Source organism: Pygoscelis adeliae, unplaced genomic scaffold (genome assembly GCF_000699105.1).
Source record: "Pygoscelis adeliae isolate BGI_AS28 unplaced genomic scaffold, ASM69910v1 Scaffold14, whole genome shotgun sequence".
NCBI classification, from domain to species: domain Eukaryota; kingdom Metazoa; phylum Chordata; class Aves; order Sphenisciformes; family Spheniscidae; genus Pygoscelis; species Pygoscelis adeliae.
In genome coordinates, this window is record NW_008825109.1 from 2422138 (window position 1) to 2449398 (window position 27261).

The window sequence follows — 27261 nt, forward strand, 5'->3', positions numbered from 1 at the left end:
GCCTGGAGCAGCTCTCTGGCTCTGAAGTTGTGTTTGGACCCTCGTGTCTGGGAGGAAGGGAAAGCCATCGCCCTGCAATGCGAGGCTTCTCATTCTGCCTTTCGTGACCGCTGTGATGTGCTTCTGGGGAAGCTGGGAGGGCAGCTCTGCCCTGTTGTTTACCCTCTGGTGGGGACGTGGGAAGGATGGGCAGCCACAGGGGCACTGGGGCTGGTGCTTTCCTCTCTGTTACAAGCATATAACTGGGTTTGTTGAGCCCTTAATGGACTTGTTCCCTAGTCAATACCTTACTCAGGCTTTTGCCTTGGTTTTTGTTTCTTTGGGCTGGCTTTTGAAGCATTACATTTCTATTAAACTGCTTCCTAGTCTTTGGAAGTATTGCAAGGAAGAATGCAGAATCCCATTAGCTGAAAAAGTCAATGCATTTTCCAACAGAAAAAAAAATCCCTATGAAAATTTAAACAGAGTGCTATGAAATGTTAATAATTGCTTTTTCCACTAGCAATAGCATTTTATAAGTAGAATTAGATCAAAGGACTGTAGATTAATCAAATAAGAATTTCCCCTCATGGTGGTAATGTCTCTTTGGATAAATACTGTGCACATCATTGACACTCGGGAGTCTCTGGCATATTTATTCTTCAAAAGACAGCAGCTGAGTGACTGACACGCTGACTTGGCAAGCTGGGGTGGGAATGGAAAATATCCCTTCATGCTGCTCGGGCTCTCTCCACTCGCACCTGTGCGGCAATCCTGCCTCTCCACTTTGCAGAGCAAGGCAGGGAGGAGAGGTCATTCCTCTGCCAGTGACCAGCCCTGTTTGGGAGTATGGATGGTAGTGGTGCCACCTCTTCATTTTTGAGTTTGAAGTCCCTGCTGGGAGTCTCAGAGAAGACCATACAGCCACGCCTGGAGCAAAAACCAGCAAGTACGGGACTTGTGGGTGCTCTGGATGGTAATGACAGGTAATGGAGACTTTCAGTCTAGAGCATTCATTTTAAATTTCTAGTACCCAGAATTATATTTCTCCATTTTATGGCACTGCAAAAGTCCCACGTCGATTAGGAATAAAATTCGTAAGGTGTAATGAGAACAGATTGCATCGCAGTAAAACCCTCCCCTAAGTGGTTTGCACAGAGCAAAATTTTAATGAATAATTGTGAATGAGACAACTATCCTTCCCCCCCTCAGGTTTAGGTGGCTACCTCTGCCCTTGCAAGCTAGCCTGACCCTGTCCTTTGCGAGCAGGCAGGTCCCAGGCAATGCCACCCCATGGCCCTGCCCTGGTGGGCAGCCTCATCGAGGCTGGGGGTGGGAGGAGACCTCCATTGTACGAAGGTGCTTCGTGACATATTGTTGGCCTCAAGGCCGGAGAACAGGACGCAGACAATAATGTCACCGCAGGTGGATGTCCAAGTGGAGTCTGGGGAGGTGAGGATCCCCCATGGGTTGGGATGGGGGTCGAGCCCCTTCTGCCCGGGGCTTGCAGCCACTCCAGCAGTGCTGTCGGCTCCCCATCACCCAGCTTGACTCTTGCCTCATGGGAAGGGGCATGGATTTGGGAGGTGGCAGCATGGTTCCTGAGCTGTGCAGGATCCGTGCTGGCCGGCCACCTCACTGCCTCCCCTCTGCCTTCCCCTGCCCTGCTGCCTGCGGATGGGTTTTGGCAGGAGCCTGTTCAGCTGGGTGGGTGGAAGAGCCTTCTGAGTTGCTGTCATTTCCAGTTTTGTGATCCTGTGAAATTGATCTCCAGGGCTGTGAAATTGCTTCCCATGGGCCAGCAGTGCTCGTATCAGGAACTGTCTTGATTACAAAACTCTCTGGCAAGAGCTGTGCTCCCTTAGAAATCAGCTCATTCTAGGGGTGTATTAAACCAAAATATTGGTATTTTAAAATGTAATGGAAAATTATTTGACAAGCATACTAGAAGGGCATTTTCGATATATTTTTACTCAGATTTGGTGCCCGCTTGCTGATAAAAATGGCAATGTTCTGCTTCCATTTGATTAACTAAAGAAATGGCATGTTTTGCAAACTCAATGGATGATATGTGAGACTGAATGAAAACAGATGCCCCCCTGTCTGTTAAAAAAAACAAAAGATGTTATGGTGAGGAACCTGAAGAACAGAGAATCTCTCCATCCCTTTCCCCTCTTCCAGGCTGTGACCAGTTCTTGGTAACACTAATATTAGGGACTCTTGCGTTTTGTTTACTGCTGAGTGCCTGCTGCTAGGCGTTGTTGATTTTTTTTTTCGTCCCAAAGGTTTCATTTGTTCCAGCGCTCGTTGTACTGTGCGGTTGTGGGGATTCAGGCAGCCCTTCTGTAAACGGACTTTTTCTTGGCAAAGAGGGGTATGACTTTTAGAAAAACTAGCGAGGGCATCTTCTCCAGAGATGAGTCGACAGCTGGGTGGCGTGGAGCAGAGGAGGAAAAGGTTTTCTGCAGCCCTGTGTACTCTGAAAGAGGCATTCCCGAGTATCTTCAGCTTTTTCTTCTTTGCTTTCCGAAGCGGCCCGGTGCAGCCCCTCCGTGCTGGGTAAGCTCCATCCGCCCGGGGGGCTGCCGGGGCTGGGGCAGGCTGGCTGTCCCGCTCCGGCAGGCTCCACTTCCACGGGCTGGACTCGGAGCGATTGGCCCGTGCGGATCATGTGGGAGAAGCAGGAATCCTGAGTTGTAGCTTTTGGCACTCCTTTTTCTTTTAAAGCGCTTGCTCTTTTCAGCTCCCTAGGGCTTGTTGCCTCCCTCCTTTCATTACCCTGATTGTAATCTGGAGTAGCCACAGCGGAGACGGACGGAGTGATTTTAAAGGAGCAGAGATGTTTAAGCAGGTGCCCAGGACTTCGGGCACAGGCTGTTACTACCTAAACTCGGTGTCACCTGAGGGCCAGGAGATGTACTTGCGATTCGATCAAACTGCCAGGCGCCCTCCCTACAGGATGAGCAGGATTCTCGCCCGTCACCAGCTACTGACGAGAATTCAGCAAGGTGAGTTACTGGCAGAAGCTCTCCTTAGCCTGGCATTGTCACAGGGTCTGCAGGTCCCCTCTTTCGTAGGAGAACAGGTTTTAATGCCTCAAATTTCAGGCTTTTTTCCTGCCTCTATTCTGAACTACTCTGGCTAGAATCAGAGTTTGAAATAGTCATTCATACCTTTCTATTTCTACACATGCACACATACACAGAGAACCAAGAGACAAATGCTAGTGCATGATTAGCTATTTAACTAAATCATCTTTTAATCATAAACTATGCGGTAGCTTAGGTGCTGAAGTTCGTCTTTTCTGACTGACGGAGCAGTTACTGGCAGCAGTACATCTGCTCTGATTGCTACAGGTAAAATCTGCCCGTGGTAAAGCACAGAGAGAGAATAGATGATCATCCAGTTAAAAACAAAGCAGAAGTCCAGAGCGGCTGGAAGAAGGCAGCTGGGATAACATCCTTTGGAAACAAGCATGTGTAACTGTCAGAGGATTAGAAAACTTGTCACATGTCCTTAAAAATAATTGCTGACTTGGCTTTCTGCAGCTGCTTATGCAGTTATCTAGGCAGTCATTACAGATGTATTGATTTTGTTTTTCTGAATATATATCTACAGCACTAAAGCTAAATGCAGATTGACCTCAAAACAAATTCTTTGGCCTGTGTGTGCAACTTAAAATCATCTTCAGAATCGTTAATGCAAAAATAAAAAAATAACAGCCAACTGTACAGATTTTTCCAGATTCAAAAGCAAATCAATACATAGTTTTGTATTGATGATAGTTTTGTATAGCAACCTGTTTCCAAGAATACCAGTTTCTAAAGTGGATGTGGTCCTACCTGCAGAAAAAGGGTATGTCATGTATTTGTCATGACAAAAAAAAATAAAATCCCGAAGATAACAGTCACTTTCTTGACAGCTTGCAAAAAGGTGTTTGATTCTGCTAACTAGGGGCAGGCATAGAGTTAACATTGTTTATTGTCATATCTGGCAAATATCACAGAAATTGGTGTGAGCTTCTGACCAGCAGCAGTTAAGTGGAATGGCTATTTCTGTGTGCTGCTTTCCAGTAAGATTCTTTATATCCGTGGCTGTCAAACTCTGGCAGAAGTACAGGGATATAGCGACGAAACTTTTATTGTGTTTATAAAGAAAACAATACATAATTCTTTGGCCAGCTTTTAAAAAAGATGAAAAAGATAGTTTCTGTGGCAATTAGGAAAATGCAGTTGTTTGCAAGGCGGTCTCAGGAACTGGTTGTGTTTGAAGGATACTGGTCCTCACTGCAGCTCTAATTTCAGGAAGGATATTATGTCATTCTGTGTACCCAGTGTACAGCCTGGATTGAATGGAAAGAAAGGGTAATTGATTTCTCTCCAGGTTTATTTGAAAATGTTTTGGGTGCAGTGCTAGTACCAGCTTAATTTCCAAGCAGCGGCTGCGGATGAGATGGATTAACACAACTCCTCTACCTGTCGTGGTGCTGTCTAATGTTCCCTCTTGTAGCCCATAACCCATCAGCTGTCCGGGACAGGCAGGGCTGCCAAAGCCACCCGGCGGTGCTGAGGCTTTTGAGAGGCTGCGTGGTGGGACAGGGAGGAGTTTCCGAGCTGTAACTTTTCTGCCTGCAGCTTGTTGCATGGATGGTCAGTCTGTGGTGAATAACCTCTGCCACAGCTTTCCAACCTGTCCCACACAGAGCTGTGGGAAATTATGTTTGTATAGCGCCTTAACGATGTGATATGTTACAGTTCAGTATGTTAAACATTTGTGTATTTCGGATCACTAAGAATACATTGTTGATTCCTTCACTTCTTTTATTGATGGAAAACTGGGGACAGAGTCCACTGTTGGTTAAGTGTCAGTTCATTAGCAACAATGAAATTGTATGTGCAAATAGACGCTGATGTCTGTGTAGGAGTCCATATGAGGAATATACACATCTAGTGGAAAATCATATACAAGGCACACCTTTTTTCTGCAGCGCCCCAACTACTGAATAATAATTTTGTTACAATAGCTGTGTTGTTAGTAATACCAAAAAAGCTAAGCCTAGCTAGTATAACTCAATCTGAAACCTCCAGTTTACGCTCTGGATGAAACCCTAGACCCATCAGAGTGACTGGCAAGACTTTTAAGAGGGTTCGCTGGGTGAGTGTGTCTCCCTCTGTGCCTCCCTTACTCAGACTGTAAGCGGTGTGAGGGTACTGCACTCAGTCCCAGTCCTAGTCCCAGTCCCAGTCCCAGAGGGTACTGGAAGAGTACTGTAATATGGGTGGAGGAATCAGCCCGTCCCTTTAGAGGTGAGTTTTACCCCATTGGCAAGTGGGATTCATTACTAATGGAGTGCCACAGAGCAGCTTATCAAGAATGTATTGAAAAGTAAATCAGGAGATGCAAGATGAAAACCAAAACTTGCTTGCAGTCACCCAACTGAGTAAAGCGTGTAAATCATGATTTAGTCTCCTTGAATTCGTATGTCCTTGAATCATACATTTTAAGGCCATTAAGACAACGCATTTGAATGCTGCTACCCCAATTCTTGTGTTAGCACCTCCCCATCTATGCTGTTTGAATTACAGCATATGTTTAGAAAAACATCCAGCCTGCATTTTAATATCGCTGGAATGGTGAATCCTGCCTGGTTAATTGCTTTGCTGAAAACAGATCTGCCACATGTTTAAGTGCTAAGCTGCCTTGGGGCTTGTTTGAATACCTGCTCTCTACTTGTGCAGATATTTTTCAGTTGCTGGTTTTCCAACTGGAGGCACCCACAGTAGGAAGCACTGAAATTTTTACATCAGGGATATTTTTCCTTAGTGAAAGGAATGATTTGCAAAATCACAATGCATACAATTTACAACATATAGAGCAGTCAAAGCTTCCATTCCAGGATAGGAACCTGGTTCACTAATGTAATGTAATACAAAGTGTTGCATATACTTCTATCTTTTTGGTCATTAGCTGCATGTACTATTCCAAATGATGCTAAATTACTCTATCATATTGTGCAATACAACTTTTCTTCCTCCTTTAAAAACACATTTGCTGAAGAAGCTTTCCTTTGTATTTTCCTTTGGTGTTTGTTAAAAATAAACTAAATGAATCCTTAGAGGAATTACGCTATTTAATCATTTCTAAAAAGAAAACCACCACAAGGGAAATGAAAGGAACTAGACTGTTATTTTAATCAGATCATACTTTGAAAGTCCTAAATATTTGGTTTATGTACACCACCGACTCCTTGAGGCAGAATTATGTGGTGGCCTGTGAATGTGAGTAGTAATTATCTGTCTGATATTAAATAGGTATTTTCAAAATGTGATCTTTTGATGATTCCCTTTCCCCCATAAGCCCGTTAGTTTCCATGCTGAAGGGGACACATGCCTCAGCATAAAGAAACAGGGTGTAGCATGCTTGGTCTGAGGTATTTATTCAGACTGTGTATGCAGTAACTGTATGAGAATTCATTAATGATTACTCATGTTCTCTTTAAATAAATAAGGTGGTGACTTTCAAGAATTTATATTACATGAGTCACAAAGTTGTTATTTCTTTCAGAGTACATGGCTAAATTCAGTGAAGAACAGAAAGTATAAAAAGTAGCTGTAGGTAAAAAGAAATCAAGAGTTAAGGCCATACTCTGAAAATGTTAAATTGAAATCGTTGACTGTGCAGCACAAGTAGAGTGTAAGTCAAGGTGAACGAAGCCACATCTGCCCCTGCACAGCTAGGCGTCGCTGGTAAAGAAATGTCCCCATTCATCTACAGTAGAATTTGATTCTTGGACTGCACTTTCAGTAAGAAAATAATATGACGAAATAAATGAAAATAAAACAAATTCCTATTCTCAGTGAGTAAATTCCTGCCCACGGTGAGTAACGCTCTGTGATTTGTCTCAGTTCACGTCCACAGCCAAGAGCAGTTGAAGAGAATCATTCGATGGAGGGATCTCAAAGCATACTATAAACTTTTCAAGGCAAACTCTGTTCAACACTCAGCAGATGTTTTATACTCATATGTTGCAAGTTCAGTTTTGATCTTTTGAATACCGTTGCCTCTGTGTCACCGGCGTTTGTCTGGTTTGAGCAAGCATTAGAAGTACAAACAAATGCTCTTTTCTGTCTACAGTTTTCCCTTTGGAGCTCGTTCAACATGTTTAAGTCTCCTCTTTTCTAAGCATGAGTACAGTTTGTGGAAAGTGTTACAGAGGGATGCAAGTGACTTGGCAAAAATTTGTGCATTTTATGTGACTTTAAATTTCGACTGTTAATGTAAAACAAACCAAGTATCAGCAATAGACAGCTGTAATATACTCCCATACTCAAAAGGAGAACTTGGAAGTCATGTAAGTGAAAATGTTGCAGTCATAGTCTGCATTCAAAAAGCCTGGATCACATTCTGGATGTGCACACAGGTACTGGTTTTGTTCAGACGTACAAAGAGAACAAAATATGGTTGTCAGGCAACCTGAACCATAGCATTTCCCACGTTCTGGATGCTGGCCACTTTACCTACACATCTTTAAACCTCATTGTCTGAACCCAGGAAAGTGAAAGATTAACCAACAAGATTCAGCCTTGGTGGTAATGATACAAACACCCCCACTTAGGTTGTCTCTGACCAGTGCCAGTGACCTACTACCTCTTGAGCTTGTGCAGTAACTCCTGGCAGTAGCAGTTTGTAGTTCCCCTTCAACCCCTGCTGCCTCCACTTGCGGTGGCCCCATGTCTGCGCTCCAGCCCAGGCACACAGGAGAGGACCTGTCTGGGGCTGGGGTGGCCTGGGGCACTGGGAGGAACATCCTCAGCTGCAGAGCTGCCTTGCAGACCTCAGCTGGGACATGGTCCGTCACCCTCTCCAGTGTCAGACACGTGTGGGGCAGGCGTGTGCTCACAGCAGAGGGATCTTTGGGTCCATTAAGCAATATCAAGTCTTGACTAAGTCTGTGAAAACTGTGTTCTTACAGTATCTGAAGGTCCATTTGAAACTGAGACCCTACATCACATGAAGCTTCTTCACCATCATCTCTCCTTCCTTACACACTCTCTTTCCTCAAGTCCTTAGCCCTAAACTTGGAGAAACTAGAGTTTTTCAATTAAATTGTAGGATTTCTTAAATTTTTTTTTTCTAAACTTGTACTCTGAAATGGTTGAAGTAGTTGTGTGAAACTTGCACACAAAAAATGTGAACGTCCTGAGGGGTATTTATAAACTCAAAGTGCCCTGAGGTGCGTTTATTAAAAAAAAAAAAAGATATATAGTAGTGCGAACGATTGCAGTCCAGCTAATTAAAGTTTAACAAAGTTGTACTTCATAGACAACAGGACATTTGAAAGGGAAGAATCTTCACTAGAGCCACTACCTAGCAAAGAGGCTCAAAAGCTGAAATTATCAAGAAATATCTGTGTCATATGTATTAAGAAATGGCCTATGTGGTACTGCAGATCAGACTCAATGATGATAGTGGTTCCTTCTGGCCTTATAACTTCACAGCCACTGAGCATTGGTGACACTTCTGCTGACAAATGCAGGTTGGACACCAAGAAGGAAATCTTGGCTCTTCTTTTAAGTTAGGGGACTTTTGCTCTCGATTTCACTGAAAGCAGGATTTCAGCCAAGGTGAAATCTTAACGAGACATTTTTGTTTTGAAATTGTTTGTGGTGAAATGAACAGCTGTAGTCGTGCTATCTATCTTCTGTATTGATCACTGAGGAGATTTTTAATTTTCATGTTAACTCTATTGTATAATTAGAGCCAGTAATGTTAAAAGATATTTAATCCAATAAATGCAGGATGTATGCTCAATAAATGAATCATTAGTGTGATAATAACTATATTTTTTTTTTAGTTTAAATTTAGAAGAAGTAGTGATAAGTCACTGGAGTATATATAACAGAAGTAAAATAGAAATTACTCACAAAAATAGATTAATTAAAAGAATCTGTACATAGCACTTTTGTTACTGGGAGATTCTTATGTCTGTATTTACACATAAATCCCTGAAAATAAAGTGCAGTATTTGTGCTGTGAGCACCATAAGTGTTAACTAAAAAAAATCTGCAGTTTTAGGTTCCAGACAGCTACTGTTTTTCTCTCTAGGCAATAGATCCTTATGGGCTTTTTTTTTTCTCCATTTTCTTTCAAATTCAAACACTATGAAGTCATTGATAGCATCTTAGCCATAGTCATTGTTTTTGTCTTACTTGTATCATAAATATTCTCAGACTTTTAGTTGTACTTAAACAATTATATGAGCTGTTTCATATAGGACATCACATATATTTAGATTATTGCCTAAGCCTCTAGTGGAAGGGACTGAGAAAACAGCTCCCTTGTAGTTAGGTTATTAGGTTATTAAACAATTGTCCATAGTTGAGTTTGTTACACCTTGCAATAGCTGCTTTTGAGGATAAAATGCTGAATTATATGGCCTGTGGGCTTGATCCAGTATATGCTAGTTGTGTAATTTCTTCTTTGTACTTATTTTACAGGTATTTGAATGTGGGCAAGTCAGTAAACCCTCATGTTCATGCCTCGTAAAATTCTCATGTGTGCGCTTTTGCTTAAAAACCTGTTGAGTTTCCCCTCGGGTTCAGTTCAACAGGTCAGCCGAGCTTACTAGAGCAAATCATCACACCACCAATTGCACACCGTAATATAATGGGGGAGAGGAGGGCTTAAGCACCTTGAGCTGGACTATTTAGAAGCTATTTAAGAGCAGAGAGCATGATTCAGAGAACTTGGGAGCATTATGGCTCCCAAGCTATAAGCTATGGCTATGGCTGAAAAGAATGTGTGTGACTCAGTTTGAAAACACATTGTGGCTGTTCGTCTCTCCTCTGTTACAGGACTGAGGAGGTTAATTCTACCGGGAGAAGAAGATCACTCCATAACACTTCAGACTACATGGGGTTTTGACTAACATACACCCGCAGATGAGCAAAAGTTTCTGTCCTTGTGATAAGTTAGGCGAACTCAGGGAAATAACTTAGTTTAAAATATGGGCTGCACAGTACGTCTTAAGTAAATACCATCTGCTAAGTGTGGAAGCTGCCTTGCTGGAACATACCAGATGTTTTGCTTTCCACTCAAAGTCCTTTGCCAAAGAAGGACTCGGCCCTGCAACTTAGATGAATCTTCCTCTGTACTAAAGGAGCAAAATAATAAATCCTAATAATGTCAACTGGTATTGTTTTAATGAGCTAGATATTACAGGCCTTTGGCAATAGTTGTGCTCTCTTTTAATAGGATTTAGTTGGAGGAAGGTCTGTTTGTATGAGCAAAGTTTTCAGGATTTGGAAGCATACATATATTTATTGTTGTCTGTATATATGTTTATTGTTGTCTCTCTCATTTAGTCCTAATGGCCTAAAGGGTATCTGACTTTTTTCCCCCTTAATGTGTCACTAGTGTCTTTCATGGTTTGTTTACTTTATTGATTGTGCCGTGTTTATTTCTAATTCTCCATCGCTTGAGTGGTTTAGGAGTATGGAAAAAAGCAGTAAGTTCCAAGTGGAATCTCTACATTTAATTCTAGCTCTTATCCTCTTTAGTCACAAACACATACCCGCCAGCATCCCCCACCCCCCAAACCTGCCATCTTTCTGGGAGATTTCTCATCTGCCTTCTTGAAATCACATTTGTAGGAAAATATGACACCCTCTCATTAAGGAAAGGCATTTCCTTAAAGGCTGCAGTACAGCTTTTACTGCCGAATGTGTCCAGAAGCGAGGATGATAATACAGCTTTTTCTCTTCTCTAACACTACTCTACAAGGGAGCTCTGCAAACCCCCCCAGCACGTCCTGAACCCGGTGGTTTTTCTCTACGTCTCTAACAACTCTTCCCCCTTCCTTACTACATGCATCCTTTGGGCCAATACTTCAATGTGGATTATCCATGTTATCCACAAGCTCCTGCTTGAAGACGTTCGGTATTAACACGTCGTGTTCCTGTGTTGGTACTAGGCTTACAGCAGTAAAATGGCCCTCTAAGTTGGAGTGGGCATGTCTGTACTGCTAAATAAGAGGGATGGGAGGTGAGATGGAGTACCCCCTGCTCTGCTGAGCAGATGACTCCCTGGCCCTGTTTTGGCCTTCTCCAGTTAGCTCAACCCACAGCAAGTTTATAGGAGAGAGGACTGGTCCTAGGTAGTGCGGACATGAGCTGAGCAATGCCACTTGATCAAAAAATCAGGAATCGGGCAGTCTTTCATTGAGCAGTGTAAATGTAACCACTCTTTCTACTGCCACAGAAGATGTAAAATGAGGAGAAACCTTGCTCCACAGGTCTAAAAATCTAAACGTTAATGTTCCTGTAGTATTTACCCCAAGGAAGGTAAAAATTTCTTGCTGTAATATGATTTTTAATGCTTTGAAGTTTCTGAAGAAAGTATGCAAAAGTAAATGTATCTTATTGTGAACTGCCTTTCCCTTCCTGCATAAATGCAGAAGTAAATTCTGTCAAAAAGCCAGCTACTTAAGTCTTTTTCATTATTTCATACTGTGCAGTAGACAGTTCACATTAGCAAACCGCAACCCCGTTCTTCTTATTTTGAAATCAATAACCCAAATTTGTGTAAAATCAGAACCTGCAAAGACTACTGCAAATAATTAGATCATACTGCTCGTCCCAATAACTGCAGCATCATCGAGCATCCTTCCAAAGCACCTAAGATTTGAAAAGGGACGAAATATGTAAGACAGCTCTAGATTTGAGAAGGAAGAAGCGTCTCTGTCAACACTGGGATCGCACAGGCATAAGACTCATGTGAAAGGCACCGTCCTTTTGCATCCTTTTAGCTTCAGGAAGCGGCAGAACGATTAGTTTTTCCTACTCTCCAACTGGTATGGGAGTGGAAGTCTGAACAGGACAAGACTCTCAGAGCCGCACAATGTGGCTTTTTCATAATATATTTGGCAAACTCAAATGTTCTGTGGGATTAATCTAAGTTTTGTGTCTTTAATTGCATCTGATGGCAGCAGCTGAATATCTAATCATTTTGTAACTTCAAAGATAATGGCTTTCTCTTCCTGCAAACATTTATCTGAGGGGGATAATGTAAAATCCAAAAGTTAATGCTTGGCACAGGCGGTGAGGCAGTAAGTCCTTGGCTTTTAATTTTTTTCCTTTTTCTTTTCATTTTACAGCTATATTTATATATATTTCTGAGGACTTTTTAAAACTGCCATTCTGTCAGCTTCACTTCATTAAAAGCGTGGCGGTCTGCCTAGGTCTTATCCAGAGTTAAAAGGAGTTTCTTTTCTTTTAAATTCAGCAAGCATCAGACTATATCTGGTTTAAAAGTCCCTTCCAAATTGTTCAGAATACTTTGTCCAAAACCGCTTTATCATTCAAACTGCTGATTCTGCATTAAAACCAGACACCCGTGCCAAAACCCGAGCCATTGCAGCAAAAGCTGCGTTTCATACCACTGCCTGCGTGATGTAGCCTGGATCAAATAATACCGGTGCTGATTCGTGGCCGGGATTATTATAGCTTCATCCAGCGCTTCATGCCGAAAGCCAGAGCTGTCTTCATCCCGCCGATGGCCGTTCAGACATCGCGTGAGTGGTGCTACCTAAGGGAATGCGTGGCTGCGGTTCATCTCTGAGCTACTTCAGGCCATCCCTCCCCAGCCGCTCATGGCCCTGACATCCTCCTTGAGGGGCCGTGTGTTCCGGCAGGAGGTGATGGGGTTCCCTTACACTCGCACATGGGGCACGAGGCTTTGTCTGTTCAGACCAAGAGCAATCTATTCACCAGCAGCTTCTGAAGGAAGGAAAAAATTTCCGGTGACATTTTAATTCTCTTTTATGTGGAGCTATTTTTAGACGCTGCTGCTGCCAGTCATGTCAAATGCTTTGTGTCTTTTGAGTTTTCGCTGAACTGCATAATAAGCATTTCAGCTCCCTGGTGCATAATGGCAGTGTTATTTGCTGAAAGTCTTATTATTTCAAGTGGCCTCTTATCTTAAGATCAATTCATTAGTTCTAGCCTCTGAAGTTTAAGAGGAAACAATTGCAGTTGCTAAAAAAAAAATCTAAATTAAACTTTTTTTCAGTAATACTTATTTTCTCTAATATCGGGTTCTGAAAGTCTATTTTAAGACTGACAAAGCAGATGATCCATATTTCAAGGCTGTAATCTGGCTTCTGACATCCACAGCTGAGTTGTTAAGCTGGGTGAGAGAACTGAACTATTGTTGAGGGAAATTTAGTACCTTTTCCATTATTTGGATTATATTTTTAGTCTGAGAGTGCAAACCACTGTACCTCAGGTGCTCGTGGAAAGCCAACAGCAATGAGACCTGCAAGGAGGGGTCATTTATGTTCCCATTAGCCCTATTGTACACTGCTGACTCCGACAGTCGCTAATCCAGGGGCTACTCCTGATACACAGGGGTGGCCTAGAGCCCAGTGCGTGTCCCAAAATCCACCCATGAAGTACTGCTGTGGCTCCGTCACTGCTGGCAGCCAAGCTAGCTGGGGGATAGAGCTCAGGTGCATGGACATGAGACGTCAAGTGGACACATTCCTTATGTGAGAGCAGAGTAAGATCCTTGGATGATTGGACTATGGTGTAGAAGATGAGCAGCTAGAGTTTGCCTGGTTCTGTCTCTCTCTCTCTCTCTCTCTCTCTCTCTCTCTCTCTCTGTATAGATATTTGTATATATACTTATATAATTTTATAAGCCTAAAAATTAGATTTCTGAGGGCACTAGGCACTTTAAGTACAAAGATTTAAACAGTTCACCGTTGCTGGAAGTTGCAGTGACCCAGAGTTTTCTCATCCTCCCAGAACTCAGAGAGCGCTGCTCAGTACCAGACCCAGCAGTCCATCCTCATCTTTCTGCAGAATATCCTGTCAGCTCTTAGAGGGGTGAAACAAATACAATTCTGTAGTCATTTAACTGATTTATATAGAAATTAAGATTTCAAAAAGTATAGAAATCAATAGTTTTGCCCCATGCAACTATCATTTCACCATCCTGCTTTGCTTTATTCTGACAGTACTTCTGTCTGCACTTTTCTGGCACTGGGGGAGCTGGTCTCCAGAAAGCTTCATTCATTAGCTCTCTGATAGCCTCCAGTTAGAACCACTAGCCAGGGTTGCTCAAGGCATGCTCGTCTGGACTGGCTCTACAAACAGCAGGCTGCAAAATGTGCGATATGGAAACAAGAATGGATATTACTTTATCATAGCCCTGATTTGGGAATGTTTCCTGCTTCCTTGACAATAACAGTATTTTGGACTAGTCATGCCCTGACATTAGAGGCTTTGATTCAAACCAGTTATTTTTTCATAACTAAGCACACACAGATTATTCAAGAAACCATTTGCTTACTTGACTTTAACCAAATAATTATGTGTTAATCAGAAAAATGGCTCAGACCTTTGAAGTTGCATTGTTCTAGAAAGTTGTGTTTTGGACCATTTCTGTAGAAGACTTTGGTTAAGAAAAATACTGCATTGCTGTTGGTCTCTCATTGGGCATAGAGCCTAAAGTTGTTGTAGAAGCAGGAAGACAGTCTTCACCAGCCACCATGTATGATGTTACGTGAGAACTAGAGGAAGACTGTAGTCTAAAATCCTGGAAATATCCAATCTTAAGGCTTTAATGAGGACCAATATAAAACTACTGGCGTTTTAATTGTAGCTCTACAGAGCCATTTACTCCCCACGCTGGCAGGGCTTTTTATAGCTCCATGGTGCCTGCTGACTGATTCTGAGAGTAGAAAGCTTTTCAAAACACACTGGTCCCAATAAAGGGAGACTGTAGCTTTTAAAATACAAGCTGAGTATAGATTATACAGAATTTTAAGGATAAGGATGCAAGTAGTGCGTGCTTATGTTTTCTTGTTCAGCAAAACATTTCTGTTAGTACAATGCTTTCTTCCTCCTGAGCACCTGAAGCTGACAGTTAACAATTTTCTGGTCTAAACTATTGCCATATAGTTTATTTTGTAGAAAACATATGAAAAACTGAAATTGTAGAATAACTGTCATAAGGGAATGTTCAGTAGAGATGATGCATTTAAAGTGAATCAAAAAGTATTTAAAAGTATTCCTTATTGACTATATAGCTGGAAAACTATAGCAAGTTTTAATTATCTTCAGAAAACAAAAAGCTCTTGCCAACACATGCTGGTTATTATCAGCAGCTGCTGTATGCTGACATACTCTTTCAGCTCATATGAGGCTCAGCTGTCTTAAACAATCATTGTAAAATGTAAAATAGATTTATAGTGATGATCATTTCTTGTTAGATACTTAACTACTGATGTCATTCATACTGAATTTAAGTTCGCGCCTTCATTTAAGCTGTAATAAAATTACATAAAATCATGATTAATTTTTCATGTAAGAGGTGCAAATAGTATGCAACAGGAATTTAAAATATTGAACTGTGGTGCTTTTTTAACAATTCATTAAAAAGAATCAAATTTCCTGTTGTCATGGTTTTAGCATTTGTATAAATGTAAAATTTGACTTGATGCCTGAGTAACAATTACTACAACTTTATCACAATGAAAAAGATAGATAGAAATTAATTTGCTGATTTAAACAGAAACCTTTATCTTTTACATATCATCCTTCTATTAGCAGAAATGGAGATCTTCATGGCAGTGGCTGTTGTCAAATCAGATGTTGCAATTTTGATTATTGTGTAATTTAGTAGTTTGTTTTTTTAATGACATTAATGTACTCTTCAGAATCTGAGACACCAAGAAATATGTGCAACATTTATGCTTCAGTGTCCTGTAGAAAGGCACATAGGTATGGTAGATTCTTTGTCAATATATCTAGAGCCTGCATCTTCTCCAAATGGGAAAATTTGTGATGAACTCCATTTTCTGTTACCTTACTGACAAAGTAAGTACCAAAGGTATCAGGCAGTCTGTAAAATATTTTGTTTAGTCATTGGCACCAAGGCAATTCTTGTTGACATGAATGAGTGATTGAGATTTGACGGTTTCTATTCCGAAGTTTTACCTGGAGGGAAGTGTTACATTCGGCAGACTGGACTCTTGACATTTTAAGGAGTTCTTCAATATGGATTAAACATATACATGAGACTCCACATAGTTGTATTTTACTGAAAAGATTATTGACTTTTGGACTTGAGTTTTCACCCGATCTGTTTTTTAATCAAATTACAATCTACTGAAATACAGTTCAAATTCTAGTTTTAAGTGGGACTCAGGTAACATTCACTCCTAGAAAACAGGCAGTGTACATATGGTTACATACTGTCTTCACACCAGCTATGTAAGGGACGTTTTTCTTTGCTGTCTCAGACCCCTGAACGGATCCCAGCAAAGAAAAACACTGTGCTGAAACAAAATAGCTATAGTTTTCAGACAAATAATCTGTGCAGGAGCATCACAGGAGCATCACAAAGTGCAAGAAATACACCCGGCTGTAGTCTGGTGTTCAGAAACCATGACTGGTTGTTTGATAACAGTCTACTTCACTTGAAGCTTATTAAAACCTCCAAAACTTCAATGAACAAGAACCTCCCAGGCATCGAGACCAAAGACTTTACAGAATCACAGAATAATTTAGGTTCAAGAGACATTTGGGTTCATCTAGTCCAACCCCTGCTCAGAGCAGGTACAGCTAGATCAGGTTGCTGGGGGCCTTGTCAGGTTTGGTTCTGAGTATCTCCAAAGACTGATATACCACAACTTCCACAACTTCTCTGGGCAACTTGTGCCAGTATTTGACCACCCTCATGGTGAATTTTTTTTTCCCTTATATCTAATTGGATTTACAATGCTGCAACTTGTTTCCATTGCCTTTCATCCTACAGCTGTGTACCTCTAAAAATAATCTGGCTCCACTTTCCTGTTAAGTAGATGAAGACAGCAATAAGGTCTCCTAGCCTTAGCCATTTCTTCTTAAGGTTGAACAAACCCAGGTCTGCCAGTCTTTCCTCCTATGTCAAGTGCTTCAGCCCTTTGACCATCTTGATGACTCTCTGCAGGGCTTACTGTGGTATGAATTTCTTGCACTGGGGAACTGCAAACTGAACAGAGCAGTCTCACAAGTGTGGATTAGCGAGGAACAATCACTTGCCTTGATCTTCTGGCTACATCCTTCCTAACACATTAGCCCAGTACGAGAGTGGCCTCCTTGTCCACAAGGGCACACTGCCTACTCATGTTCAATTTGTTGTCCAACAGAACCCTGGAGTTCTTTTCTGCAAGGGCTGTCCCTGTCCAGTTAGCCCCAGCCTGCCCCGTTGCAGAGGGTTATTCCATCCCAGCTGCAGGACTTTACATTTACCTGTGTTGAATGGTATGAAATTCCTGTCAGCCAATTTCTCCAGCCTGTCAAGGTCACTTTGAAGAGCAGCCCTCCAGCATATCAACCACTTCTCCACAGTTTGGTATCATCCACAAACTTGCTGAGAGTGTACTTTATTCCATCATCCAGGTTGTTAATAAAGACATTAAACAGTATCAGTCCACTATCAATCCCTGAAGTAACCTGGTGGCTAGTAACCAACAACCAGCTGGACTTTGGACCGCTGATCACAAACTGTGAGACTAGTGGTCCAGCCAGTTGTCACCCATGTTATCTATCATTCACTTACCTGGTTTGGCTATAAGGGTGCTGTAGGAGACCAAGTCAAAGACAAGCCTGCTTGTTCTGTCTCCTTCCCTAACAACCACCAGAGAACAGCCCATTGGTTATGGTGTACTTAATACCATGTCTATGAATGACCCAAGTTCAAGATCTTGCCCACATTCCTATGGCGTAAGCAATGGTAAAACTTTCTCACTTGTAACTCTTGTCCTCTTCAGTTTTACATAAATTAATAAATATGTGTCAGCACAGATAATTGAACCAGAACCTCGAACTTCACTGATCTTTGCCATAAGCACTATGCTGCAGTCAATCCCTGTAGACCTTCCAGTTCCGTAAGGTGCTCCATATTGTATCCATAATTCATTGAATGAAACTAACCTGCAGTTCCTCTGCAGTCGTTAAACAGGAAAATACGCTGAAAGCAGAGAAAAATAAATTGACTCTGCAGCCTTGTTTAGCTGTGATTTGTCTTGGTAAGCTGTTGATGTGTATTCAGTCAAGTCCAATGAGTTGATGCCATTTAAATTAAATTGTTTTATACCAGCCTGAGGAGGTGCAGATTAGTTTAAGAAAATATGGGGCAAAGGAGAGATACAGGGTGAGATAACAGGGGAGCGGCAGGTCTGTTCCACCCTTCCCAGTATCGTGACTTCCCATGTACAGTATGAGGTGGGGCCATGCCAGCAGAGCAGCTGAAGTCACAACTGAGATCAAATATAAAGCAAAGGAGGGGTAAGGAGACACACAAGGTGGGTCACTGCTGTCACTACTGCAAGAGAGAGAGGAGTCCACCAAAAATATCCAGGGCTGCTCAATCAGAAGTTGTTTTCCACCCTGACTTCTGAGTCTTATACTTGCCAGTGGCAATGGAGAGCTGTATTTAAACTGCCATTACCTATCCAGCATTACAAATATGACTCAGATAAATGAGGGCAAGTACATGCATGTCTACTGCAGGGATGTATGCATAAGAAAATGAATCTGCATGGTTTTTTTATTCCTATGAAAACAGAAGAGTTTGGAGCTAAAAATAGGCATCTAGCTATTGTTACCTACCTTTTTTAATATCCTCTCCCCCATTCCTATCAGTAGAGGAAAAATAAAAATCCCAGATAACAAATGCATATAAAAAATTACTTACTTATTATTTCTAGCAAACATTTAAAAGGCCATCACATTTCTTTTTTATGATCAGGGTAATTGGTCTGGAGGAATTAGCTTAGCCAGATAAATAACTTTACCGGCTTTCACTATTGATGGCTTTAATAATAAAGTAAGTCACTCATAAAAAAAGAAGCAGCTCTGAAGTAGTGGCTTAAAGGATTTTGACCTAAAAAAGCCTGAAGGACTTTAGATTATAAGGAGTCCACTGTGATTCTGCATCTGGAAAACCTAGAAAACCTTACTAGAGTCTCCTCTTAATTGGAATATTTTGTACCACATCAAAAACTAGCAGAAATAATTAAGCTTACCATTTATCATAAGTGGTGCTGTGTGTTTTCAAAGTAAAGTGTGTCTTTAAAGATGTGTTTTTTGAACCTCCCTGACGCTCCTCCCCAGACCATTTGAAACCCCTGAGGTAAGCAGAAGTGACAGGTGTTCAGCACCCTTTGAAAACGCCGGTAGCAGCTCAGTAATGTGGGATCTGTAGCTGTTATTGCAATTTGAAGATCAGAAGACGGACACAGCAAAGCTCAGAGATTTCGATGGGAGGGTGGATGGTAACAGAGCAGCAAAGCCAGAGTTACAATTCCAGATTCCCCAGCGCTGTGTTCAAGTACACTAGATCACATTGCCTTTCCAAAATAGAAGAACATACAAAAGGCATACCAGCACTAAAATAATACCATTTATTTCACGGGGCATTTCACCTACAGCTCTTTCCAAAAGAATTGGCGAAGATACTGGTATGGCAGTAGCAAGGTGACAGATGTGGCAGCCGTCGGGTGCGTAAAATCTCTGCACGTCAGTAAGACGGTACCGGTCGGGGCAGATAGCTGGCATGGAGCACCCTGCGGGCAATCCCTGACCTTTTTAAAAAACTACAGCACATAATACCTCTATCTTATAACGGAACTGAAACTATAGCCCAAATTATCTCCATTAAACACCTGAACGAAGCTTCTTGTACTGACAGCAATATTAGTAATGGGTTTGAGTCTCAGAGTGAGCCCGGCAAGGGCTGGGGCTTGTTCCTGCAGCGCTGGCTGTGAGCTGGGTGCTGGTCTGGAGAAGTGAGCATCTCACTGCTCAGCCCCCTGCGCTGGGCAGTGTCGCTGGACACGTAATCCAGCTGAAATGCACGTTCTTGCCAAAAGGGGTGTTTTTGTCCCTGGCCACTTCCTTCCCTTGGATTGAGTCTGGGAAAAGTGCAACTGCAGGATAACTTGGATCAGGTCATTTGCCCAAAAGAAAATAAATGATTGTGCTTGTGTGGTTTTATTACAAGGGAAGTGGTAAGAATATGTAGCGAGGGATGGGACTGCTCCTTTTAATATCAATCAGCAGCATTACTGAATTAAAAGCAAAGTAAGACGGTAGCTACACAGGCAATGTAGACAGAGGCAAAAAAGCAACTCAGTGTATTGGATTTGTTTGCACATTTCTAATGTGTCTATTTCATAACCCAGCAGAATTACTTTAAATAGACATTTTGAAATATCTTAGTTGGAAATCTAATTAAAACACAGCAAGGTTATGCACAGGACAAATTTAAAATTTTTGTTCCACATTCGTGTACAAAAATCCAGAATAAAATCCTGTTTTCGTTTGCCTGGATTGTACTGCCTTTTTTATCTGTGGTACACTGATGTTTGCAAGTCTCTTGATTACTATTGGAAAGTGGTGTTATTAAACAGGGTCTCTCATTCTTAACAAAAGTTCCCTAGAAAGTGTCAGGGCTAAAGGATTTAAAGGTCTCATTCTGAAATGCAGATCATATCTTTTTATTAAGAATTTCTTCATGGATATTGGAAATGTAAAGTTGACATTTCAAGAGAGATCAGTGCAAGCAAAGCACACAGTGCTCAGACAGAGGAAAGCCAGATTCTCCTGGCATTATTCATAAAGAAAAATATTGGGAGCTCATGTGAATCAGCAGGTAGGAGGTTGCAATGTGCCAGTAATATCATAGTGCTCTTGAGCATGCTTGGGAAATGCAGAGATTCAAAACGGGTCTAAGCTCTTGATTTAATTGCTTATCTTTCTACTAGTCCAATTTTTCTCCTCTATTTGCTTTACTTTCTTGCCTTATCACTCTCAACCACAAGAAATAACAACACAGATTTTGGCCCTGTATTTTGCATCTGCCTACAGAGATAACTTTCTGTAACTGCCATTTTCATTTTGGTATTTTCCCCTTCCTTATCACACTACACACATGCTACCTCGTCCAAATCTCCTTACAAAGTATGCTAACAATGTGCTTTTACATGTTTCACAGAACTCTAGTGTGCATAAGATCACTGATCAAGAAGAAGAAGCTGTCTAAACAAAAGCTTCATATTTATTTTTAGTTTATGTACATTTTATTTCAGGGTTTATGCATATTTTAATTTGGTTGCACAGAGTTGGCTTGTATAGTTGCCCTGTTCACCTTTTTTTTCTTCTCCGCCTGCCTCCCTACTCTGTAAAGAAAATGAAATGGAAATATGCCCATAAGCTGATCATTTAAAAAAATCACAGATTTGGAATGTTTTCATTATATATCCACTGTAGCTAAAAATATGCAGTTTTATATTTGGGAGCCTACTTTGCTGCACATTTACAAATCAGAGAGATGAACACTCGTCTGCAGACACGCTCATGAACAAAAATAACACGTTGCCAAGTTGGTGTCATTTGGGGAGGCTGTAGTACAAATTCCCCAGCAGCTGGGGAAGCAGGACTGGGTGCAAGGCAGCACTGATAGAGCTTCCCTGACAGAGGGCAACTCAGGGTGAGCCTCTGGATGTACCTTTGGGTGGCCATGCGCTGTTCTGAGCAACAGCCTGACCCTACAGGGACACTACCAGACAGGCAGCAGGAAAATTTCCTTGTTTCCTAGGGTTAGGGTGATTTACTTCATTCAAGGTGTTCTCGGTTCTTTTTGCTTTAGGCAAGTGTGGTTTCTTGTCCACAGCTTGTTTGTGTGCCCTTGTCCTGAAGCAGTCCAAGAAGCAATCATACCTGTAGGAGTATGGCTGCTTGTGAACCACACGCTGTCATGTCTTACTTTTGGGTGCGTCCTCCCGTAATGCTAGTTATTCAGGCATTGTAATAATAAATGCAAAATTAAAGCTCACAGAAGGTAGGCTGAATTAAGGATTCTAGTCTATCCTGTACACGTTCTAAGACACTTGCAGTAAGCCATGATTCAGCTATACAAACACAGCATATATGCTCAATGTGCCCTGAATAACTCTTCCACGTGTCACAGAGATGAAATGCGTCTATGGAAGAAACTCTCTACTGTTGACTTTGCACATGAGAATTTTGGAAGTGCTCCAGCAACAAGGCATCCATCAGACATCTGTTTCTTCCTCTCTCCTGCAAGGTTTATTGCCAGTTCCACCTGTGAATGTCCCAGCTCAAACCCATGCAGGAGATCCTTCTGTGCCCTGTGGACACCTAAGGACAGCACTTCAGGTGTATCCCAGGGGGCTCTTAGCACCTTGTCAGCTTGACCCCTCGATAAATTGTGTGGCAGTTTATTGTGGGGCACTGTGGCTGTCCCCACTGAACTTTTGGGTAGCATGGTAAATGAAAGGCCTTTGGCTGTGCACACTCCTCCTTTCTGACCATTGTAGCTATGGCCAGGTGTGGAGCCAGCGTGCGGAGATGGGTTGTTCTGCAGTGGGTTGTGCCGTCCTTGCAGCATAGTGTAGATACAGCGTAGGAGATATTTGTGGGGTATTACAAAATGGCTTCTGACCTGAGACGGGAATGGTGAGATCATGAGTGCTGAATACTGACAGGACCGCCGGGGCGGCAGCTGTTGCCTGTTGCAATCCCTGTGGCACAGCTGCATGCAGACAGGAATGTCTGGTGCAAAAGGAGTACGCCAGTGAGGGGATTACACGGTCATGGAGATTAAGACGACCAGGAATGCATTGAGTAGTTTTGCGTAAGGCTCTTGAAGTTAGCTAGAGGCAACCGTGCAGATGCAGGTTTTGAGCATCATCCCAGCCCAGAAGTTAGGTGCCATCACTAAATCATAACAGGTTTAAAAGAGTGGTTTTAATGAGTGTCTGCCTTGGTGCAAAAGTCAATGAGCAGTGTCCCTGTGGGGATTTGAGAGAGGAGCCAGGGATAATGCACATGGCTAGTATGTAAGATAGTATTTGTCTCAAGAAGAGTTGGTTCAACTCCGTTGGGCTGCTGGTGGCATTATTTGTTTGCCTTGAGGAGCACATCAGTACAAAGGATTGCAGACATAAGGTGGCCACAAAGGCAGGTAGGAGAGGATCTGCTGGCAATGTGCATGGTGCTGACATGACCAGGAGATCTGGCATTTATCTGTTTGAAAAGGAATCTCCTTTTGCTCTGAAGAGAATAATTACCTTTCCAGTGTCAGTGCCCGCAGTTATCTGCTGCTGTTGTGTATGAGTCCACATCCTGGAACGACAGCAATCAGAGGAAGAAAATTGCATTGCCAGTTTGGTTGGTAGAGTGCACATTTGCCTGACTGAAGGCTAGATGGTGGTGCCTACAAAGCCCGTTAGGAGCCAGTGTGCTCAATGTCTTCAAATGCACCCAGAAAGTGCAGTTTTCATCACTGTACCTGCATGTAGGCTAGAAAGGGAAAAAAAGAGATGCCATGTGCAGTTATCCCAGTGGCACCCCTCAGTACGACTGTAGAAGGGAGCACAGTGCTGTGTGATGTTGCAGTCTCGCATCTTGTTTATTTTCTACTGCTTATGTGTCCCTATATGAGTCTGAAATATGACTAAAAACTCTAGATACAAGTTTGTGCCTCTTCTTTCTTAACTAAGCTCTCAGGGACTGGCGTAGTTCTGGGTCATAACATTTGATTAGAAAGTAAGTAAGCACTAAAACACCAACATCTCAAGTGTTCTCATAGCAATTAATTGGTGCGGAATAGGCAAGAAAATTGGTAAGTGCAGTGTCCTTTGTAAGCTGAGCATCAAGCGGTGAGTGATAATGGAAGTGGAGTCTCCAGCAGGGATGCTGCCATCAAACACACCGTCTGTAGAGCTGGGAACTCTGCATAAAAGCCTGGCCTAATTTGTCTGATCAAAGCTTCTTGTCAGATTCAAGTGCAGACTTTCTCCACCTAGGCTCTTTGTAGGACAATGTGTGTGTTGTGGGGGGAGTGTTAAAGGGCCTGTTAAACTGGTGCCGAGTGCTATTTGTTTAATGCCAAACCTCCCGAGTGGGGTTAGATGTACTTGCCAGTGTCAAATATCTTAATCTGAGCCCTAAATGCTGTGATAATACTTTTCTCAGATGCAATGTCAAAGTTAGGCAGCATGTAAGTACGGCAAGGCTCATGGCTTAGGGTATCTTATTCATGAATATTATTGCATTGCATATTAACTGCCTCAGCAGTGTCCTTATTAAAAATTTAACTTGCTATTTCTACAGTAAACATGATGATGTTTGCTTAGCACTAGATAACAAGAACTTGTTCATGAACACCAGACCCAGTGAAGGCTTCTTTGTGGTGAGTTTGCACAGCGGGGTTGAGCTTTGTGCAGATTTTCTTTGGCTTAATAAGGATTGAATTTGTGCTGAAGCCTTTTCTTTAGTGAGCCACTAAGAGGCTCTCTTTCCATTACCCTGCTGCTTATTTTCACAAAACTTGTAAGAGTTTAATACCTTTGAGCCATCTGTCTCTCTTTCAAATCAGCCAATTTGTTCAAAAGTTATTGGGGGAGGCGATGAGGAGCCTGACAGACAGACAGACAGACAGACCAACACACAAAGCGTGGTCATGTGAGTGGCATTTCCTTAGGAAATCAGGCTAAATATACATTGCACAAACAAATTCTTAGAAGAAGTCTTTGCAGACTAGATCTCTTCCATATAATTTTCTGCAAGTTTTAAATTAAAAATTGGCTTATAATAATAGGTAGAAGAGAATTTCAGCTTATAAATGGGAACCTTCCCCTAGTTTTCAAATGCAGCGTGAGAGAAGGCCCAAAACAAGGCTTGAAACGCAGCAATGGTATTTGTTCAAGAGCCTGCTCAATTAAAGGAACCGTCCAGCTGTGGCAGTGGGATCTGCTCAGACACCTGCACCTAGTGGACATGAATGTCTTGACTTGCCAGTTCATGGACCTCTTTTGCAATGCCATTATTTACATTTCATGGTGCTATATCTGTCCAGGAGCTCTAGCATTACTTGGGGAGTTCAAATCTGCTCACAGTGACTAAGTCTCTTAAGTCAACCCGTGTCAGCTCAGGGTGCAGTGCTATTTGCATTGCAGCCGCAGGCGCAGCCCCATTGCGCCAGGCTTTCAACAGACATTTGACAAAATAAATCTACTGCCTCAAAAAGCTTACAGTTGTGGCTCTGACCCTTATCTTTATGCACCGCGTGTAGTTCCACCTGAACAAAGGAGGTTATGTTGAGCAACTGGGTGAGTCATTGTAGGATCAAAGCTGAGTGTAGGCTTAGGGACAACAGTTGGTTACAACAGACGGGAGGAGCACATGCTAAGAAAGATATGTCTATCAGCAGTTGAAAACATAGCAAGGCCAGAGGCACATGATATGTACATATGGCTTATGATGTGTACATATACAGTGTTTCTTCCCCACTCAGTAATTAAAAAATTTAAAACATTGTCTGGTTGGAAATTTAGGTTTCTCATGTTAAGAAGTGGTATATAATTGCATTAGATGGTAAAATGAGACTATCATATAACATTTGTCTCCACTTTGCCCTAAAATAGGGACAAAAATATTCTTAGGTCATAAATACCGATGGACCTTAGTCATAATTGTATAGTTGCTTCATTATGTTACTGTAATGCAGCAGGGTCATCTTCATGGCCTTATTGAAAGCCCACACCCAGGGCTGACTGGGAGTAGCTAGTCCTGGACTGATAATCCCGCACGCACAGGTCACCATGGTTGCTCTTGGGCATCTAAAAACCGGCCTGTTGCTGCAAAAATTCAGTTACGTCCTGTATGCTTTTCATATGGGACGTGGCTACCATAGCAAATACCCTGTATGTGGAGCATCTGATGTCCCTGGTCAGAGGCTGAAGCAAGGTGGGGCTTCTTTTTCACTGGGGTCCCATGTCCAGACCCGAGGGTCCTGTGCATTAGGTGGCACCACAATGTACACTTTAAACGCTTTGGGCTGCTTACCCATTTGTTACCTCTACACTTTCTGATTTATTAAGTAATGATACAGCATAGTGGAACAGACACAGCGATACAGGCTTTCAGCATTAAGTCCATTTTGTAATAGTTTTATGCCTGGAAATTCATTTAAGATCTGTATCGCTGCCGAGGCTGAATCAGGACCAGAGTCTGGCTGTGTGAGGTACTGGGTATATTTACCCAAGCACGGTGTCTCAGGTACATGTAGCCCACCACGTCAGGTACATACAACATCTCTTCCCTGCCCCTGCAATGAGCAGGTTCTTTCATTTGGTGGCAACAGCTTAATAGGATTGCAAAAGCTGTACGTGCCAGTCATCCCATTGCGGGGTGATTTCTAATGACCTGTCTCTCTGTTGTGCCTCATTCATGGAAGAAGCCGTCGCACAGCTCATCAGAGTGAATTTAGCCCCATTTGTACTCGTCTGTCAAGTGTCTGAGCTCTTGTTTAAGCATCTCGCTTATCATGGCTAGGAGGTACTAAAGGTTATTGTTGTCCTGTCTTTTTTAATTATAGCAGGAGAGTATTTTAATAAATGGTGACAGAAGTAAACAAGTATCAGAATAGAAAATGAAGGATTGTATTACACCAGAGCTATTACTTAGCATCCCACAAATCAGTTGGTTGGTAGCTGTAATATGTTATTGCTGAGGACCTGCATTAGCAATATCCTTGTTTCCAAGGCTTTGATATATATATCCAGTCTTTGCTATGTTATTAATATTCACAGGATGAGAGAAGTATAACCATGAATAACTATCTAGCAATAGACCATTTGGGAAAGACACAAAAGTATTGATTTCTATTTTACAGCGTTCAGCGATCATTAATTTCCCCATGCCAGTTGCCATAATTAAGTTAAGGCTTTCTCTCCTGGGTGTGAACAAATGATAGCATACCACACAGTCAGGGGTTTGATGTGCAATGAATAAAACCAGATATTTCACCCCAGCTCCCACCTTTTAGGGAAAGTAAAGACTTTCCCTGTAACTCTTAACTCTTCCTAATTCATATCAGGATGGGACCTGAATTGTTGAAAACTTGGGTAATTAATATTGTCTGTCTGACACGATACGGTGACTGGGCAGGCAGGTGCCTGCATCGGTTGGTGCTGATGCTCGCTTTACAGCGCTTGACGTCCCCAGGATCCAGATGCTGCTCAGGCTGTCTGCACACTGGGGCAGATGCAAGTACTCAGGGGGTCCTGAGCAGAGCCAGAAGCAGTCACAGTGCCGGTGGAGAGGCCGGGGACGGAACTGAGTGTCTCCGACTTTACATTACTTGCTCCGGGTACTCTGTGTCGCTGGAGTCTCCTGCACTGACCCCAGTGAGAAAATCAGGCAT

At 42.2% G+C, this 27261-nt stretch overlaps 1 protein-coding gene across 1 annotated transcript in view; it reads left to right on the top strand.

The window, feature by feature from the left end:
* Window positions 1-2818: 2818 nt before the first annotated feature.
* The window catches only part of STARD13 (StAR-related lipid transfer (START) domain containing 13), a 119892-nt gene continuing 95449 nt past the window's right edge, over window positions 2819-27261 (top strand). The window contains exon 1 of the mRNA XM_009327726.1: window positions 2819-2987. Within this exon, the coding sequence (XP_009326001.1) occupies window positions 2819-2987 (169 nt within the window). The remainder of the gene's footprint in view (window positions 2988-27261) is intronic.